Here is a 20239-nt window from a genome sequence, read left to right as displayed (position 1 = left end):
CTGAATGGAGAAAAATTGAAGGCATTCCCTCTAAAATCTGGAACAAGACAGAGATGCCCTCTATCACCACTTCTATTCAATATAGTTCTCGAAACACTGGCCAGAGCAATTAGACAGACAGAAGAAATTAAAGGCATAAAAATAGGATAAGAAGAACTTAAATTATCACTATTTGCAGATGACATGATTCTATACCTAGAAGACCCAAAAGGGTCTACAAAAAAACTACTAGAACTAATAAATGAATTCAGCAAAGTGGCAGGATATAAAATCAACACGCATAAATCAAAGGCATTTCTGTATATCAGCGAAAAAACTTCTGAAACAGAAATGAGGAAAAACACTCCATTCACAATATCCTCAAAGAAAATAAAATACTTGGGAATCAACCTAACAAAAGAGGTGAAAGATTTATACAATGAAAACTACAGAACCCTAAAGAGAGAAGTAGAAGAAGATCTTAGAAGATGGAAAAATATACCCTGTTCATGGATAGGAGAACTAACATCATCAAAATGGCGATATTACCAAAAGTTCTCTATAGGTTTAATGCAATGCCAATCAAAATCCCAATGGCATTTCTTGTAGAAATAGATAAAGCAATCAAGAAATTCATATAGAAAAATAAAAGACCCAGAATAGCAAAAGCAATTCTAAGCAGGAAGTGTGAATCAGGTGGTATAGCGATACCAGATTTCAAACTGTACTACAGAGCAATAGTAACAAAAACAGCATGGTACTGGTACCAAAACAGGCAGGTGGACCAATGGTACAGAATAGAGGACACAGAGACTAATCCACAAAGTTACAGCTATCTTATATTTGATAAAAGGGCTAAAAGCATGCAATGGAGGAAGGATAGCATCTTCAATAACTGATATTGGGAAAACTGGAAATCCATATGCAACAAAATGAAACTGAATCCCCTCCTCTCGCCATGCACAAAAGTTAACTCAAAATGGATCAAGGAGCTTGATATCAAATCAGAGACTCTGTGTCTGATAGAAGAAAAAGTTGGCTCCAATCTACATATTGTGGGGTCGGGCTCCAAATTCCTTAATAGGACACCCGTAGCACAAGAGTTAATAACAAGAATCAACAAATGGGACTTACTCAAACTAAAAAGTTTTTTCTCAGCAAGAGAAACAATAAGAGAGGTAAATAGGGAGCCTACATCCTGGGAACAAATCTTTCTTCCTCACACTTCAGATAGAGCCCTAATATCCAGAGTATACAAAGAACTCAAAAAGTTAAGCGATAAGAAAACAAATAACCCAATCAACAAATGGGCCAAGGACCTGAATAGACACTTCTCAGAGGAGGACATACAATCAATCAACAAGTACATGAAAAAATGCTCACCATCGCTACCAGTCAGAGAAATGCAAATCAAAACCACCCTAAGATACCATCTCACTCCAGTAAGATTGGCAGCCATTATGAAGTCAAACAACAACAAGTGCTGGCGAGGATGTGGGGAAAAATGTACTCTTGTACATTGCTGGTGGGACTGCAAATTGGTGCGGCCAATTTGGAAAGCAGTACAGAGATTCCTGGGAAAGCTAGGAATAAAACCACCATTTGACCCAGCTAATGCCCTTCTCAGACTATGCCCCGAAGACCTTAAAAGAGTGTACTACAGGGATACTGCCACATAGATGTTCATAGCAGCACAATTCACAATAGCTAGACTGTGGAACCAACTTAGATGCCCTTCAATAGATGAATGGATTTTAAAAATGTGGCATTTATACACCATGGAGTATTACTCAGCACTAAAAAATGACAAAATCATGGAATTTGCAGGGAAACGGATGGCACTAGAGCAGATTATGCTTAGTGAAGCTAGCCAATCCCTAAGAAACAAATACCAAATGTCTTCTTTGATATAATGAGAGCAACTAAGAACAGAGCAGGGAGGAAGAGAAGGAAGAAAAGATTAACATTAAACAGAGACATGAGGTGGGAGGGAAAGGGAGAGAAAAGGGAAATTGCATGGAAATGGAGGGAGACCCTCATTGTTATACAAAATTACATGTAAGAGGTTGTGAGGGGAATGGGAAAATAAACAAGGAGAGAAATGAATTACAGTTAATGGGGTAGAGAGAGAAGATGGGAGAGGAGGGGAGGGGGATAGTGGAGGATAGGAAAGGTAACAGAATACAACAGTTACTAATAGGGCATTATGTAAAAATGTGGATGTGTAACCGATGTGATTCTGCAATCTGTATATGGGGTAAAAATGGGAGTTCATAACCCACTTGAATCTAATGTATGAAATATGATATGTCAAGAGCTTTGTAAGGTTTTGAACAACCAATAAAAAAAAAAAACTAGGGAGAGAGGGAGAGCACGCCAGGGAGTGAGCTTTTATTGGTGAATAAACAATTCAAGGGAAAATCCCATCCAGTGAAGGTTAAGGGGGAGCAGAATCCCAAGGACAAGGACAATGATTGGGTCTTCAGGTCAGTGGCCAGGAGGCATCTGCAGGGACAAGCCCTGGGACCTTGGAAAGGGTGGGGAATGGCTCTGACACATCTGTGTTTGAGCGTCTCTCACCCTGCCAGGGAGGTAAGTCAAATCACGTAGGAGGATGGCCTCTCACAATTGTCGGTGTTTTTTCTTTTTGTTGTTGTTGTTAGAATGAAATTCATAAGTTGGCATTCCATTTTTTTCAGATGTGTAACTAGATGCCATTTAAATTACCCACTCTTAAATGGTAGACATTTTGTACATGAGCACTGACTGTCTGCACCTTTTTGAACAGCCAGTCTGGGCTCAGGAGCCCAAATACCAATGGTTAGCTGGAACATGTTCTTTATTTGGCCTATCCGTCAGTATCCCCTGAGGTCATCTGTTCAATGAGCTTCGTTACTCCTGCTCCCTCACTGGCTTTCATAGAAACCACATACTGTCTATGAATCAGGGACACCAATCCCACAACATTGTGTTCTTTGAGCATCCAAAGTCCCACTTTTCACTTCACCATGCCTGACATAGGCAGTAATATTTATCAGCAAATGTGAGGTTTTCAAAGATCCAATTCTGTGTGCTCCTTTCTCAAGGAGCATTAGGCAAGGATATAGCATACATAAATATTAAAAGGCTGTAGTTTTTAAAATGTCATCCATTGAATAGTTGATATATGTCTGAGATACTTTTTATTTTGGAGGAGGTATTATTTAATTATCCAACAGTTACATAATAGTGAAATGAGACACAAAGAATAAAATGCATCCATTTTATTCTTTGTGCCTGATGAATTTTATGAGTAAGGATAAGATACTTCCTTGTTCCAATGAAGATGTTGCCCACTTCTGTGAATGGATGTGGGGTGTCACCTGCTACTTGCATGTCTGCATGTTGTGCTTGACACTAATATCATACTTGGCAGGTGGCAGAAAGTCAATACTGAAGTTAAGCTCTTGTGTTCTACCAGTTGTGCTGCAGATCCTTGGTGTGCCACCTTCTGCAATCCATGCTGCTCTGTTCATGTTCCTATTGACTTCCTGGTGGTGAGTATCATGGTCTCCTGGTCTTGAGAATGGCCAAGCATTGCTCTGTGAATGTGGAAGATGGGCATGTGGAAGGCTCCAGGGAGGAGGGATGATCATGTACTCTAATCCATGTGCCTGTTTAATGACCTGTTTTTCTTCTTTGGTTTTAAGGGAGACAAGGCCCTCAGACACTTCTGTGCAGCTGGGAATGCAGGCTTCTGCTTCACCCTGAAGGAAGTGAAAATGCTCTCTAAGTGTACATCATGCTTAATTTTATGGAAGAATTCTATATCTAGCCAAACCACACGAGATTTCAAAAGCCAGCCCAATAACATTTAGAAGATTCATTCTCCAAAGCAGAGTCCTCCCTGTTGAGAGACTTCAATGTGGAGAAAGGAGAGCCCCTCTCTCCTCAGACTCCCTGCTTTGACAACAAGTGCACTGGAGAAGTTTGAATCAAGTGGGAGGCACATGGGCAGGCTTCCTGGATGAGGCCCTATTTAAGGGAGGATGGGATCTGAGGAGTGGACCAGAGAGAGGAAAGATGGGAAAGGGAGGGAAGCTGGCGAGGGCAGGGTGGCAGCATCACTGGAAAAGAGGCCCCAGGAGGAAATGCTACAGACTCTCAGCTGAAGACACCCGTGAGGGCTTGAGATGTTTTCAAGCACAGCCTTCCTTGCCAATATGTGAGCTTCGTGTTCTGCTGGACTTGGATGAGTTTAGTGATAAATGACATGCAGGGACCCACATGCAACAAACACATTTACTGATGGCACAAGGGCTTCAAAGTGAAACTGTGTCTGCCAGTTATTACACATCATTCTGTGGCACTCTAGTTCAAACAGGGACAGCCACAAATTGCTCACTGGGAACCCTCTTTGCTGCCGCAAGTGGACGCTGCTTGCATGAACCGCTTCACTTCTGAACTTCTAAAGTTCTCCTGAGCAAGCACATTCAGAACCCACTTCAGGCCCAATAGGAAAAGTGTACCTAGAAGAGAGCCCTTGTAGCTCTCATCACCAACTTTAAAGAGGAAAGCTGCCCTCTGAAGAAAATCCATTTGCCAATGTTTCACTGAAAGCAATGGTTCCTCCTTACTCAGAAAACAAAATAGAAACGCAGGAGCCTTCATGAGGGGAACCTGCATTTCTAATGGAACAGATACTTCAGAGAGAAAGTGAGAGTGCCGGCTCTGAGAAGCAGTTCTGCTTCATGCAGCTTCAACCAGAAACAAAACCCAATGTGCTTACAGAGAACAAGACCGTTCCTTCAATTGGAAGCTGCCTGCACAAAATGCTTCCATTCTGCACTTCCAAGCTTTTCTCAGCCAGCACGTTCAGTCAACACTTTACACCCAAAGTGCAAATTGTGCTACCCAGAGAGCCCTTGGACCTAACATCATCACCAGTATTCATATGGAAAGTTGGACGGTTGACAAGATCAATGGCCCAGAGTTTCATTGAAATATTTTTCTCAATTTTTTTTGAAAACTCACTGGAAATGAAAGGCCCACAAGCAACAAACTCTGCTTTATACAAGACACAGAAACTTCTAAGTAAAGCCCGGGACTGCTGGCTCTAAGAAGGGGTTCCAAATCCTACTAGTTCAACCAAGCCCAAATCCCAATGTGCTCTCTAGGAACACTTTTACATCTTGCAATTGAAGCTGTTTGCATACCCTGCTTCTCTTCTGCACTTCACACTCTAGAGCTGTTTGCACACCCTGGTTCTCTTCTGCACTTCACACTCTTCTCACTGAGCACATTCAGAGAACAGTGCAGGCTCAATATCCAAAGTGCACTAGCTGGAGAGCCCTTGTACCTTGGAGCAGTTGCTCAGATAGGTCTGATGGGTGGTTCAATTCCTCCATGATTCTTTGGAATCCATTCCTCAAACGGATTCTAAAAACTATCTTGAAATTGCATGAGCCTGACTACAATGACCTCTGCTTTATTGAGTGCATAGATGGTTCCAAGTGAAATGGTACCATCATCTCTGACAAGAGGTTCTGCTTCCTGCATGTTCAACCAGGGAAAAATCGCCACGTGTTCACTGAGAACAAAGCTACTTGTGCACAAAATTTTTCTGTTTGCCCCCTACATATGCATCTCAGGATGCACATTCAGAACACATTTCCTGCAAAAAACATGAGAAAATATCCTTGCAAAAGTCCACTCTGGTCTAGCATCACCAACATTGATTAGGAAATGAATTGCACAGGTTTCATTGTATTCCCTTGGTCTCCTTTTTCTAAAAACTCATTGAAACTGCAGGTGCCTGACAGCAACCAACTTACCATTGACCAAGAGCACAGTTGTTTCCAATGAAAACTGTGCCTGTTAGCTCTCAGAAGCCATTGGATTTAAGGCTACTTCAGCCAGGATCAAAGCTCAATGGGCACGATGAGAAAAATGTCATTTCCTAATGTGGAAGCTGCTTGCCAAAATTCTTCTGTGCTGCAATTCCAAGATATTTTCAGGAAGCACACTCAGAGCACAGTTTCAGCCCATATGCAAAGAGTGCTAGCAAGAGTGCCCTTGGACCTAGGTCAGCAACTTGGAGAACTGTGGGCCCACTGGGAAGAGCAATTCCCCAAGGTGGATTGAAATCCATTGCTCAATTGTTTGTCACAGAATTCACTTGAAATCCAAGTGCCTGCCTGCATTGAACTCGCACTGACCAATTGTACAAACACTTCAAAGGGAAACTGCCACCTCTGAGAAGCGGTGGTTCTTCATGCTAGTTTAAGTAGTGACAAACCCCAATGTGCTCACTGAGAATAAAATGAGCTCCTGAATGTTGAAGCTGCTGAGAGACTGCTTTACTTTTGCACTCCCAAACTACTCTCAGCAAGCACATTCAAAACCGAGGTCAGGCCCAAAATACAATGTTGGCTGACAAGAGAGGCCTTGCACCCAGGATCACCAATTTTGAGAAGGCAACGAGGACTGCTGAAAAGATGAACTCCACAAAATTCCATGGAAACCCACTCATCGGACCTTTCTGAGAACACTTGAAATGCAGGTTTCTGCATGCAAGGAACTGTGTGTGACAGATGGCAAAGTTTGCCAAATGCAAACATGCCTACCAGCTCTGAGAAGCCATTCTCATTCACACTTCTTCAACCTGGGAAAAATCCCCATGTGCTCACTGAGAACAAGTTAGCTTGTGCTACTTGAAGCTGCTTCCACAAACAGTTTTACTTCTGCACTTCTAAGCTGTTCTCATCAAGCACATTCAGAGCACAGTTCAGGCATGAAACACAAAGTGCACCAGAAAGAGATCACCAACTTGCAGGAGGAAAGAGGACCAGCTGAGAAGATCAGTTCTCCAAAGTCTCACTGACATCCACTTATCACATTTGTTTACAATATACACTTGAAGTGCAGGTACCCAAATGAGTGAACTGTTTTTGATCAATGGCACAGAGGCTTCAATGTGAAAGCATGCCTGTCACCTGTAAGGAGCAATTTTTCTTTCTTCTAGCTCACACAGAAGAAAACACCATGTGCCTACTTACAACAAAGTTAGTCTTGCAAGTTGAAACTGCTTGCAGCAAATGGCTTCCATTCCCCACTTGCAGCCATCAGTGGTTGACAGATGGCACAGAGGCTTCAATGTGAAACCGTGAATGCCAATCATTACAAGTGCTTCTGACACACTCTAGTTGAACCAGGGAAAGCCCAAAGTGGTCAATGAGAACACACTTTGTTCCTGCAAGTGGAAGCAGCTTGCATAAACTGCTTCAGATAGAAAATTCCAAGCTCTTCTCAGCAAGCACATTCAGAAAACAGTTCTGGCCCAATGGAAAAAGGGACCTAGCAAGAGGATCCCATACATATGATTACCTTCATAAGGTAGCTTCCCAACTTCTGTGTGGAACTGTGTTTCTCCTTGGCCCTTATGCTGTTTTGGAGACCACTAGCTCAGCTTTGTGCAGGATCATCAGACCTGGACTTTTGGCAAGACCTGTACAGCCCTCACACATGCTCAGATGCTACAGGACTTTGCAGACCAGTCCAGACAACAGTAGGCATCCATTCATTGTCTGCAGTCTACAGATTCCTAGATGCATGGCATTCATTATCATCAAATGCAGAATTTTCATCAAAACCATATATATATATGTATGTATATATATATATTTCCAATCTGAATCAAGAAAATCAGAAATATCCCCAAATCCAAAGAGTGGATCTCCTTTGTGATGCTACCAGTGGAAAATTCCACAGCTGACCTCATGGGATGGTACACAGTGAAAACACAGCTGCATGAAAAATATTACATGACATGACCTTCTGGTTATGTAGAAAGTGGCATGTGAAGTACACATGCATGTCTTCTTCAGACATGAGATTCATTTGCAAGACACCTTATCAATGGAAAATACTCCAAAATGGGAGAAATCAGAACCACATCTCCAAAGTATTTCAGAAGAGACCAACTCCATCTGTGTATCTATCGCTCAGTCAGTGTGTGTGCTCTAGTGTGTGTGTGTGTGTGTGTGTGTGTGTGTGTGTGTGCGCTCTAGTGTGTCTTTGTTTGTATTTGTACCAAGATAGCCGATACTTCATTGCCCCCATTGGAAAACTGACTCAGATAATGCCATCTGCCAAACTCCTAAAAACCAAACTTCTTGCTAATACAAGGAAACATTCCTTCCTGTTGGTTTGGATGTGTCCTTTAGGAATCACTGCTACATTTAGTATACTCAAATCATCACAGTAGATCAGGAAACAAAAACATATATATTTTAAAATAATAATATATTAATGGAAACAACAAATACAGGATAGAGTAACAACTGTGTTACTAAACAAGGTCAAGGACAATGGCAAACTATAGATACAAACTTTGAAGAAAATAATTATCAATGTAAATATTCCTGGGCTGCCTCAGCCCTGCCCAGGCACACAGCAGCAGAATAGTTTTGCAAGCATCCTCAGGAGGGCTGGAGCCTTCTTTGTAGGACGAGAGGGAGGTTGAGGCTGGATCCACTCATCATTATTTTGGGGGAGGCTCCTTTTCCTCAGCACGAAGATGGGTTTTCTGTGAGGGTTCTTTGCGTAAAATACGTTGGCCTGCGCTGGAATCCTCAGCTCTGGAAAGAGAGGGGTATACAAAATAAGGTGGCTCAGGAGGTGCTCTCTGGGACACCCCAACATCTGAGAGCCTGTGCCAGAAAAGGCCAGAGCCACACACCTGAGAGCTCTCCAATTCAGCACCAATACCAACAAGACAGCCTCCACAGTCCTCCCTGAGGAAGAACTAGGCAGAGCACTTCCACAGACCTAATGTCGGTTCCTACCAAAAGCTTTGGACTCCAGAACATCCCAGGTCCTCTTACATCTGCCAAAGTACACCACTAGGGTTTGCATCTGAAATCTCCCACAAAAGGCTCCTGTGCCGAAGATTCAGTCCACACATGAGCCATCTTCATGAGTGGGTTTGGAGGGAAGCATTGGATGGTGAGTGCTCTGGTGTCAACATAAAATTCTCATTCAAGATGAATACACTACTGGGAGGTGGGAGGGACTGGAAGAAAGGTTGAGCGTGGTTGGAGGAAGACCTAAACAGGGGTGCGCCCTGGGCAATAATACCTTGTTCCTGTAGGCTCCACTGAATCCTCATTCTCCAAGTAGAGGTCCTCCTTCTCCATCTTTCTCTCTCTCCCTCTCTCCCAGCCTTGTTCTCTCTCTCCCAGTCTATGCCTGTTTGGCAAGGGCTGAGAAGCTCTCCACTGCCACACACTAGAGCTTTATAGACAGCCTCAGTACACAACCAAAGAGAAAGTTGTGAAAGCCAGAGAAAAGGCCTAGGATTCCTCAAGTATGGCCACAGTGAGGACAGGCTGACCAGCACAAATACCACATTAGAGCCATGCTTCTGCATTGGTGGAGCCCACCTCCATGTGAACCAGGCTTCTGAGAATGGAGGCCACATTCCAAATGCTGCCCTATTGAGAACAATGGTTCCAAAGGCCAGCAAAGGGAATGCTTCCCTCCAACATGGTGTATGGTCCAGTGGTGCCATGACCCCAAGTGGGAGAATACAACAGCCCGCTTCTCCTTCCTCTGAACACGTGTTTCCTGTCACCCTCCTCTAACCTAGAGCCTGTTCTCCAACCCTTGTGGGTTGGATGTGAAGATCTCTGCTATGAATTTCTAAGGCTACCAAGGCCCCAGACAGACTTCCACTTCCATTGATTCTACTAACCTAACAGTAGGTTAAGATAGGAGACAAGTGATCCTAGAACTCATTGGGATGGTGGTCTTCAGCATACATAGGCTGGGATAATGGCTGCTGTGGTGTTTGGCTCACAAAAACCAACCAACCAACCAACGAAAAAGTGCTGGCATTATTATCAGATGAGCTTTGTGGCTACGTGCTCAGGAAGCCCTCATCTGACTCTAGTTAGGGATCATAACCTGGCTATTGTGATCACTCCTTGGCAAGTGAACTCAGGTACAGAAGACCATGGAATTTATGCAAAGACAGATGATTCAAGCTGTCTCCCAGGCTGTGTTTTCTTCCCAATTTCATCCTGTTACTGCTTGCTAGAATCCTGGCAATGCTCTGCCAAGGCAGAGGTTTTCTGGTCACACAGAAGGCTTTCAATCCTACTGCTTCAGTCCACAAAATGCCAGTTCCCTCTTTAGCCCATGCATTCCATGTTCCTCTGAAACCACTCCTATCCCAGACCATGAAAGCATACTGCTCCTGGAAAGAGGCTTTCCTCCTCACTCCTCAAAGATGTCAGCTTTGGATGCCTGTTCATGTACAGGGGAGGCACCTGGTGGGGAGCCACAATATCCACTGGGGTATACCATTGGACCTCGAGACCTTCCACCAGCAGAAGTGCAGTTGGCTTTGTGCACGAACCCAACACACCTATTGGAGTGTTCTTGGGGGTCAGAGACTACACTTTGGTGCTAAGAGTTGACCTGAGTCCACATCCTGACCCTTGCTCTCTGCCATCTGATTGTCCCACTTACTCTGACGGTGAGACATGATTTGGCCCAGCTCATAATCCTCCGGCTTCTCCTGAGTACGCAAGTGTAGGTCGAGGGCCCTGCGGATGACGACAGGAGCCCGATCGTGGCAGGTCACCTGGAGCAGCATGGAAGACAGGCCTTCAGGAAATGGGCCTTGAAGTGACTACTCAAGGACAGTGGGCAGGGGCATTCTGGAGGCACCTCCACTCTAAATACAAGGGCAACATCCATGACCCTACTACCTGAGGCTGACCTCCTGCTCATCGCGTGGGCTCTTCCCATAGGCTACTAGCCCAATCCTTGTACATAACTTCCTGGACCTGCCATTGCTCTTTGTGCAGCTGCACTTCTCTCCAAGTGAAAGGACCCCACTACCTGCATACAGATGCAATCTCATCCCACAAGTTGAGAGGAATTGGACAATAGCCTCCAAGATCCCAGGTCAGCCCGAGGATGCAGGCGGCATTGGGAATGGCCTAGGCACAAAACCTACAGGCTTTGGTCTGGATTGCCAGGGCCCAAATCAGACCCAGGAACATGACCACACACAGGAGTGCTGAAACATAGCCACGAGAGCTCCTGGCCTCCAGAGGCTCAGTGCTGGCTGGGGTGTAGGAGGGCACCTCATCCAGCAAGGGTGGTCATTGGGTTACCTGGACATTTAGTGTGCTTGTTCCACATCCATACTGACTCTGCAGAGAGACTCTCTCAGCTCCTTGTTCAAGGAACATGCAGAACCTCACACTGCTGTCCTCCTCCATAGACGTCAGCATCCCATAGAGTGGAACCTGCAATCTAGGTCCTGGCCTGTTCTCATCTGTCACCTATACCTGCCTCTGCCCTTCTGGACTGCATGCTGCCACCTGACACACAGACTCCCTCAGACATGGTGGTGGACAAGCTTCTGCTCTCCCTCATCTCAGCTCCAGCCCTTCACACTGACCTCTCCCTTCTTGATTCCCATCTATCCTCCTGATCATCCAGAAGCTCCAAATTCAAGAGGGCATGAGTAGTCCATGGTATTGGACCAGTGTCTGCTCCCCACCCAGGTGTAAGCACCAGGGGACACCCCTGCTCCCAGGCTTACCAGGACCTTCTTGGCCGACTTTGGACTTTGTATTTCTAAGTGGACACGAATTAAGCAGGTGTCTCCCACCTGCTTGTGGGAATGCGGCCTGGAGGACTTGCAGGTTGATTCTGAGAACTGTGGGGGATGGAACATCAGCAAACCCAGAAACAGAAAGCCACCCCAGCCTGTCAGTTGGCTCTATGGGCTTCTAGCACATATGTCCAGGTGCTGAGGCTTCTTATTTCCCCAGGTGGGAGTGGAATGGCAACACAAGTACAGCTTGAATAAGGTAGGTGTTTACCTCCTTTCTCTTGACCTCGCGGCGTTTCCTCACGATGAAATATTTTATCCGCGGGGTCCTAGACTGATACATGGGTGAGTGGTCAGGGGCCTTGATTTCTGCAGAGCAAAGTGGAGAGAATTGTTAGATGGCACTCAAGGATTTTACCACAAAACACACACAACCCCTGAGAGTCTCCGCCAGGGCGAGCCTGCACCAGAATTGAGAGCCCTCCTATCCAGCTACAGTGCCACCAAAGACTCCCTCAGTGATTCTTCCCTGGAGAAGATGATGTACAGGATTCTAAACCAAAAGAGCACCAGGCAATGGAAACAGCACCTTGGGCCCAGAACTTCTCAGTGCAGGTTGGATCTGCCAAAGGGACACTGCTAGGCTCTGCATCAGGATTGGCAAAGGCTCCTGTGCTTAGGCCTTTCTCCCCAGGGCAGCCATGCTCACACATGGGCATTCAGGGAAGCGTTGGATGGTGGGCGAATTCATCCCCTTGCCCTGGATGAATCCACTCATGGATGACTACGTGGAGGGGAGGTGGTATCCATCAGAGGTGTGTTGGGCATGGACATGGGAGGACTTCAGCAGGGTGGTGCCCTGGAGAACTCTATTGTTTTCTAGGTTCGCTCTCCTTCCCCTTGTTTCTCATCATGAGCTGTCTGCTTGGTACTTTTATTCTGGTTTTTGTTCTACTTCTGGCTCTTCTTTCTGTCCTGCATCTTCTTGTAGTTCTTTCTGGGTCTTTTTCTTGTTCTTACATGGTTCCTTCTTGTTCTTCTTCTTGTGTATCTCCCTCCACCCTTCCTTCTGTTCACTTCCTTCTTTTTCTTCTTCTTCCTCCTGCTCTTCATCGTGTGATCCTCTCCCCACTCAGTTGTGTCTTCTTTCTCCTCCTCCTTCTCCTTATATCTCTGGCAATGGTGGGGCGTCCTGAGGAGTTCAAATCTATCACACTCTTCTGCCCAGATGCAGCCTCCGTTCAGTAGTCCAAGATGAAATCAGTTCTCAATCAATGGCCAGGAGTGAAACCAAGACCGAAGACAAGTGACTTCCTTTCTTTGTCATTGTCACAGTCAGGAAAGACTTCCTAACAGACACCGTATTCTGGATAGGCTTCTACCTATGGAAGTCCGCACCTCATCTGGACCAGGATTGCTAAAATAGATTCCACCTCCATAAAGTTTCCCCAATGAAAACAAGGTTTCCAAAATCTAGGAGAGGGCCAGCATCACTGCCACCCTCCTGCCATAAGGCATAGATGCCATCACACCTAGTGGGTTCCAGGCCCCCCGTAGTCCTCCCTTTTGACGTCTGTTACACACAAACCTCCCCTGGTCTGGAGCCTGCTCTCAACTGATGCTTGGGTTGAAAGTCTGTTTCTGAAATCATCTTCGTAGATTCTCAGTTTGGTAATTCCTTTTGACTGGCTTATTTTTGTACTAGGGATAAAACCAGAGGCAATTAAGCACTGAGACCATTCCCAGGCCTTTTTACTTGGGTACAGGGTCTCCCTAAGTTTCTGAGGTTGTTTGGAAATCCCCATCCTCCTGCAATGCCTCCCAAGTCCCTGAGATTCGCAGACACTGCCCCTTGCCCAGCTCCTTGCACCTCAGTCTTCCTCATGTGTGAGACAGAGCCAACCCAAATGAGGTGGTGTGGGAAAATTGGAAAACTCACTTACGTGCCCTACAGATGGTGGGTTCTATTGTGGACAGGCTGGGATGGTGGAGGCTAGGAGTGTCTGGCTCACAAGAAAGGAAAGAGCACTGGCATTGTGGACAGCTCAGCATTGTGGCCTCTGTTCTTCAGATGCCCTTCTTTGTTGCTGGAAGGAATAATAACCTGGCCATTCTGATATCTTCAGGAGATGGGCACCCAGGCACAGAGGACTTGGAATTGTTCCCAAAAGAACCCAAACAGGCTGTCCCCTAGCCTTGACTTCCTCTTCACTGAGTCCTGTTCCCAGTTGCTGCAATCCTGACATTCCTGTGAGTAGGCAGGACTTCTCATATCCTGGCCATGGATTGGGACCTGTGCTGCTTCTGTCCATAGCAATGCTGATCCAATCAGGACCCATGTTCTCCTCCTCTTCATTTGAAGGCATCCTTATCAGTGAGCCATAAACCAAACTGATGATGGATTGAGCCTCTCTCTGCCTTGCCCTCATGGATATTAGCTTCACATTGCCAGACCAGGTCCAGGGGAGAACACATTTAGGGAGGTTCAACAGCCCCCTTGGGCCTCATTGAGCACCTCCACATTGGACACGCCCATCACTGCACTTGGTCTCCTGCACCAGGCCCACCACACTTTGGTATTTTGTGGCCAAGGCCCACTTTCTCTTGGCTATGAGTTATCCTGAGCCCACTGTGGATCATGTCTCCCCACTGTCTGATTGTCCTACTTACTCTCATGCAGAGGAATCATTCTCAGCATCTCAAAGTTCTCCACATCCTCATGCTGCAACAAATTTAGGTCCAAGGCCCTTCGGATGAGGCTCTTCACTGTATCCACACTGGTCACCTGGATCAGGGTGGAATAAATGTCATCAGAGAATGGCTTTTAGAGGAGCTACCCAGAAGACTGTGGTCAAACATTCAGGAGAAATCTCAGCTACATATACAAGGGCACAATCTTGTTATCCTGCTACCTGAGTGTAGCCTCCATATAACCCCTGGGTTCTTGCAACGTGCTACTAGAACAATCTTGGTACAAATATCTGCCTGTACCTGCCATCTCCCCTCCCCCTGGGGAGCCACATTCCACTCAGGTCAAAGGACCAAACTGCCTATGCACAGACATACTCTCATCTCACTGAGACGAGAGCAATGGGCCAGGGATCTGTGCACCAAGTGTGCTCTGGGGTGCAGGCTGCCTTTGTGCGTGGAAGAGGCAGACGCACTGAAAATTTTGGTCCTGACTGCCACTACACAAAATAGACTCAGATACAAGAGTGTGTACTTGAGTGCTTCATGATAGCCTTGAGAGGCCCTGGCCTCTGGAAGCTCGGTGGGGGTCTGGTTGTAATGATGTACTTGACTCAGCACTGGCAGTCACTGAACGTGTCTTCTCTGCAGCTGGACACCTGCAGCATTAGCGTGTCTACTGCACATCCATAGAAATTCTGTCAAGAACCCCTTTAGCTCCGCATTTACATACATGAAAAGGCTAACATTCCGAAGCTTTGGCATGACCCCCCAGGTGATCCCGACCCCAAATTCCCACACCTAGTCATGCTAAGGAGGTTCTCTTCCCTGCTACAAGGAACACATCCCCTCCTACACATGTGACAAGTCACTGCCACCTCCTCTGCTCCAACCTCACTCATTGAGAATACCAAGTTCTAGGCACTGCAGCCTGCACCCTGGACATATCTCTGCCTTCATCTGTCCACAGAACTTCCGTCTGCACTTCTGGCCTGCAAAACCCACACTACAACACCCACTCACCACTGGAGCTGGGCATGCTGATGCTCTCCCTCCTCAGGTCAAGCCCTTAAGATGGACCTCTCTCTTCTTTATTTCCCACCACAGCCCCGGGGTTGGCTGTGTCTCCTGCCTTCCACTGTGTGGACACCCAGGAGGCAGCCCTACTGTCGGGCTTACCAGGATGCGCTTTGCCTCTCTCTCGCTCTGTCCCTCTAGGAGGATATAAATAAAGCGGTTGTCTTCCACCTGCTCGCTGGAGTGAAGCAGTGAGGAGCTGCTACTGGTGACTTTTCTCATGCAGCACTCATTGCTTTGGGTGGCCTGGGGCAATGATCCTGCAGCCACTGCAGAGCTGCTGCTCACAGCTGCTGGGGTCCTGGATGCCACTGCCACAGAAGGCTCCAAGAACTGTGGGGGATGACAACATCAGCAAAGCCCAGCACCTGCACCCCACACAGCCTGGCAGTTGGCTCTGTGGGCATTCTACAACATCCATCCAGAACCTGAGGTTCTTGTCCCCTTGGAGGATGTGGAGTGGCACCAGGAGTAAAGAGTGAAGAAGGTGACTGTTTACCTCCTTTGGCTTGACCTTCAACGACTTGCTGGCATCTGTTTCCCGAAGAAGAAAGTCATAATGCACTCCTCCAATCAGGCCGTAATATACTTTCGCATCAGCAGGGACCCTCAGCTCTGGAGAGGCAGGGGCAGAGGCGTGGTAGGTGACACTCAAAAAATACACTACCCAACATCCCCCACAACTGAGAGCCTCTGCCAGCTCAGGTCTCACACACAGACCTGAGAGCCCCCGAATCCAGCTACTGTTCCACCAAAGACTCCCCACTGATTCCTCCCTGAGGACCCTCTATGCACAGGAGGTCCAGTACAGGAACACCTTTCAAGGAAATAGCCCCTTGTACCCCAGACTCTCTTAGTTCACGTTGGACCCAACAAAGAGAAACAGCTAGACTTTGTATCTGGATTGGTCACCAAAGACTCATGTGTTGAAGGTTTTCTCCCCACTGCAGCAATGATCACAGGTGGGTTTGGGGAAAAGCATTTGATGGTGGGTGCCTCCACCTTGCCAGTGGATTCATACACTCATACAGGGCTACACTAATTGGAGGGGTATGGTTTGGAGGTGTGTTGAGCATGGGTGGAGGATGTCCACAGCAGGGCTGTGCCATCCAGAGCAATATATTTCTCTTGAATTCCCCACTACTGCATTTCCTGCTCATGAGTATAATTCTCATTCACATTTTTAATCAATGTATTGTTATACTTCTTGTTCACCTTGTGTTTCTCCTTCTTGTTCTTGTTCTTCTTCATCTTCTCCTCATGCTTCTTCTTATAGTCATCTTGAACTTCTTATTCATGGTCTTCTCCTTCAACTTATTTTCATTTTTCTCCTCCTCCTTCTCCTCCTCCTCCTCCTCCTCCTCCTCCTCCTCCTCCTCCTCCTCCTCCTTCTCCTTCTTCTTCTTCTCTCTCTCTCTCTCTCTCTCTCTCTCTCTCTCTCTCTCTCTCTCTCTCTCTCTCTCTCTCCTCCCTCCCTCCCTCCCTCCCTCTCTCTCTCCAAGAACAGTCTACAAGCTGTGAAGGGTTCTATTCTACTACACACTTCTCTCTAGAAATGGCCTCTGGTCCTAAGTGGACTCAGTTTGCAATGAATAAAAAGATTGGAAGCCAGAAATGATTCTTCATTGAACTGCTTTTCTCATGTACTCATCTAGGTCAGGAAAGGCTGCCAAAGTAGGCACCCTGTGGTTGTCTGTCTTCTTTGACACAAGACAAAGAAGCCTCTCTTCTTGGCCCTTTGTGGATAATAGCTTTGCAATGCCTCCTCAGGCCAAGGAAAGAACACGATAGGCAGGTCCACAGCCCCTGGGGAACATGAAGAACCTGCAGATTTATGCCCCATCATTACACTTTGTTTTGTGCACAAGTCCCACCATACTCTTCCTGGGCATTGGGCCAACGCACACTGTGTTTTGTCTCCCAGTTATCGTGAGCCCACTGTGACTCACTGCTCCCTACCCTCTGATGGTTCCACTTACTCTGATGGTTCCAGACAATATGCAGAAGCTCATAGTTTTTTGGATCCTTCTGCTGGAGCAAGTGTACATCTAAGGCCTTGCGGATTACGACTGGAGTCCTGTCCTGGGAGGTCACCTGAGCAGGGTTGGAGAAAGCTCATCAGAGAGGGAATTTGGGAGTAGCTACCCAGAGGACAGTGCTCGAGGACAATCAGAGATAAGAGAGCTCTCAACACAAGGGCAGCATCTTGATACCCTGCTACCTGAGGCCTTCATGTGATCATGTGGGGTCTTCCTATGAGCCTCTAGTCCAATCTTGGTACAAGAGTTTGCTTCAACCTGCTATGCCCTACAGGGACAAGGGAATAAGGACCAAAAGGCACACTCTAGTCCCCACAGATGGGAGGAATGGTCCAGTGGACTTCCATATCCCTGCTCTGGTCTGGGATGCAGCTGCATTTTTGTGTGGACCAGGCACAAACCCTAGGTGCTTTGGTCTTGACACCCAGGCACAACACACACACGGACTCTTTAATGATAGGCATGGAAGCTGCTGGGCTCGAGAGTGTCAGTGCTTGCTGGGGTGTCAGGAGGTTTGGACCCAGCAGGTGCAGTGGTTCAACATGGCTCCCCTGGAGGTGGTCACCAGAGTCTCATGATGGATACTCCACACCCAGGAAGATCCTGCACAGAGAGCCGCTAAATCTCTATTCACATACATGCAAACTAGGACACTAATGGGCCCCTCCAAGGCCCCCAGTTGTCTGTGACCCACACCTACCCACCCTAATCATTCTACAATGGCTCCCTTCCCTTCAACCAACAACATATCCCCTCCCACACACAAGAAAATGACTGCCAACTCCTCTGCTTCAATATACTCCTCCTCAATACCACGGTTCAATATACTCCTCCTCAATACCAAGGTCAGTAGAGGATGGCCTGTACCCTCGATATTTCTCTGACCTCCTCTGAACCCAGCACTCACTCCTGCACTTCTGACCTGCACACCCCCAAACACGCAGGCCCACTCGCACCCAGACCTGGCATGCTGCTGCTCTCCCGCCTCTCTCTTCCTCACTTTCTGCTCTCCTTCCTGACCTTCCAGAAGCTCCAGTTCAAGAACACAGGCCTAGTCCAAAGAGTTTGCTGTGGACTCGGTCTTCCCCACTGTGGGCTCCCAGGAGACTCCCCTGCTCGAAGACTCACCAGGATGCTCCTATACTGTGTTGTCCTTTCATTTTCCAGGTAGATGCGAATGACGCACCTGCCTCTCATCGGATTGGTATATTTGGGCCGTGGGGAGTACTGAGTGGAGACCCCTGATGTCCTGGACTCCGGCTCTGCCCCTTCCCTGGGAGAAGGCTCTGGCTCTGGGGTTGGCTGAGGAGCCGTGACAGGAACTGAGCTTGTAGCTAGAGGAGAAAAGATGCCAACATGACTGCCTTGCCCTGACCTTCGCACAGACAGACAATACCCCTTCTGCCAGGAAGAACTCAGGCCCTTAGCCCACACAGGACCTCTTTGCAAACTAGGGTCACTTCCTGAATGGACAAAGGCTTATCCTAATTTCCAACCCAACACCAGGCATACAGACTCCCTGCAGTGGAACAACAGTCAGACCTTTCCTCATATACCCTTAGGTACTCACCACAGTCCACCTGGCTCTCAGGCTCTGCCTGGCTTGATATGCCATCTTCAATTGGGGCCAGGAGGTGGTGTGCTTGGTGCTCCAGGTTAAAGCCACTCAGGAGGAGCCACACGTATGGCAGCAGCTGCTGCAGACTCAGAGAGCCTGGAGGCTGATGGGAAGCCTCGGTGTGGAAGTTCACCCAGGTCCCCAGGAAAGAAGATGAGGCACTGTGGGGAGGCATGTGTGGAGTCAGCGAAACCCTGGCCTTGCCTTCGCCATGGCCTCCAGAGCAAACCTCTGACCCTACCCTCCTGAACCGTCCCTGGTTCTGAACACACCAGTCCACCTCAGGAAAGACACAGTGGCTGTACAGGCAGGGACAGGACAGGTCGCTAGGCAAAGAACCTTCAATGAAGGAGCGTTAGATTCATGGTATGACCAGCTCTCCCCTCCTCTGGGCAGGCCCGACACTCTTCTTCCTCTTGGCTACCTGCTCTCCAACCTGGAATGCACCTTCCAGGAGTGTCTGTCCTCCTGCCCACTCTTCTCAGGGCTCAAGAGACACCTCCTCCCCTGGCGAGGGCTGCAATGCTACCTCATTCTCTGTGAGCTCTCACTGAGTCCCCCTGAGTAGCGGTGGACCTCTCTTTTCCCATGAGTGCAGACCACATCTCTGTGGCCCTGAGGGAGGACAGGGAGGTGTAGAGTAGGGGATCCATTATCCCAGGGCCTTCCCCAGAGGACCATGACTACCTACAACTCCCCGCCTTACCCCTCCTACTGTTGAAGCCCCACACCTTACACTGCAGGCAGAAAACTGAATTGGGGAGAGCAGTCTTTCCTCAGCCTTCCCAAGTCAAATCACCTTGCAGGTCCCTACTCTAGAAACAGGAGCCTACCCTCTTGACCTCAAGCCCATTCCATGTTGAAGTTGGTCCAAGGGTCCACCATAGTCACTGAAGAGGACAATGTGCAGTTATGCCCCATGGAGTCAGGGATGCAGTCACATGTAGGATATGTACTCATGGCACCTGCGGTTTGAGGCTGATCCCCATGAAAAGGGACACAATGGTAGTCATTTGCACCCCATTTTTCACTGAATTATGAAACGTGACTGGAAACGTGTCTTCACACAGTGGGTGCTTTCTCCATGTTCATCAGTGAATGAGCCCAAACTGCTGATTCCCACATATCTCTGGGTGTGGGAGCTGCCATGTCCAAAGCCCCTGTCCAGCTATGTCCCAGCTAGGATGCTCTGTCCCACTATGGAAACTAACATGTCTTTATTAACCC

General features: G+C 47.4%; 1 protein-coding gene across 2 annotated transcripts; it reads right to left on the bottom strand.

The window, feature by feature from the left end:
- Nucleotides 1–8225: 8225 nt before the first annotated feature.
- Nucleotides 8226–20023, bottom strand: LOC144369180 (uncharacterized). 2 transcript variants are annotated; one of them, XM_078028324.1, is made up of 10 exons: nucleotides 18965–20023; nucleotides 18523–18728; nucleotides 17335–17449; nucleotides 15855–15970; nucleotides 15458–15688; nucleotides 14261–14375; nucleotides 11862–11959; nucleotides 11579–11695; nucleotides 10492–10606; nucleotides 8226–8597 (listed from the first exon to the last, which is right to left on the bottom strand). In XM_078028324.1, the coding sequence occupies exons 1-10, from the start codon at nucleotides 19185–19187 to the stop codon at nucleotides 8392–8394; spliced, it is 1542 nt and encodes a 513-aa protein (XP_077884450.1). In that variant the 5' UTR covers nucleotides 19188–20023; the 3' UTR covers nucleotides 8226–8391. The 2 variants fall into 2 exon arrangements, with proteins under 2 accessions (XP_077884450.1, XP_077884451.1); XM_078028325.1 differs by lacking the exon at nucleotides 18523–18728 and having other exon boundaries at nucleotides 18965–19155.
- Nucleotides 20024–20239: the final 216 nt, after the last annotated feature.

The sequence above is a fragment of the Ictidomys tridecemlineatus genome, chromosome 12, assembly GCF_052094955.1.
Source record: "Ictidomys tridecemlineatus isolate mIctTri1 chromosome 12, mIctTri1.hap1, whole genome shotgun sequence".
NCBI classification, from domain to species: domain Eukaryota; kingdom Metazoa; phylum Chordata; class Mammalia; order Rodentia; family Sciuridae; genus Ictidomys; species Ictidomys tridecemlineatus.
Note: the sequence above shows the minus strand (reverse complement) of the source record. Positions and strands in the feature narration are given on the sequence as shown.

What these genes read in the sequence shown, in the direction of transcription:
- LOC144369180 (XM_078028324.1), bottom strand. Translation starts at nt 19,187, where the DNA reads ATGCCTCCCCACAGTGCCTCATCTTCTTTCCTGGGGACCTGGGTGAAC. An exon ending in TATTGTCTGGAACCATCAGA is followed by an intron (nt 15,971 to 17,334) that starts GTAAGTGGAACC and finishes CTGCCTCTCCAG; the next exon opens with AGCTGAGGGTCCCTGCTGAT. An exon ending in TGAAGGTCAAGCCAAAGGAG is followed by an intron (nt 15,689 to 15,854) that starts GTAAACAGTCAC and finishes CATCCCCCACAG; the next exon opens with TTCTTGGAGCCTTCTGTGGC.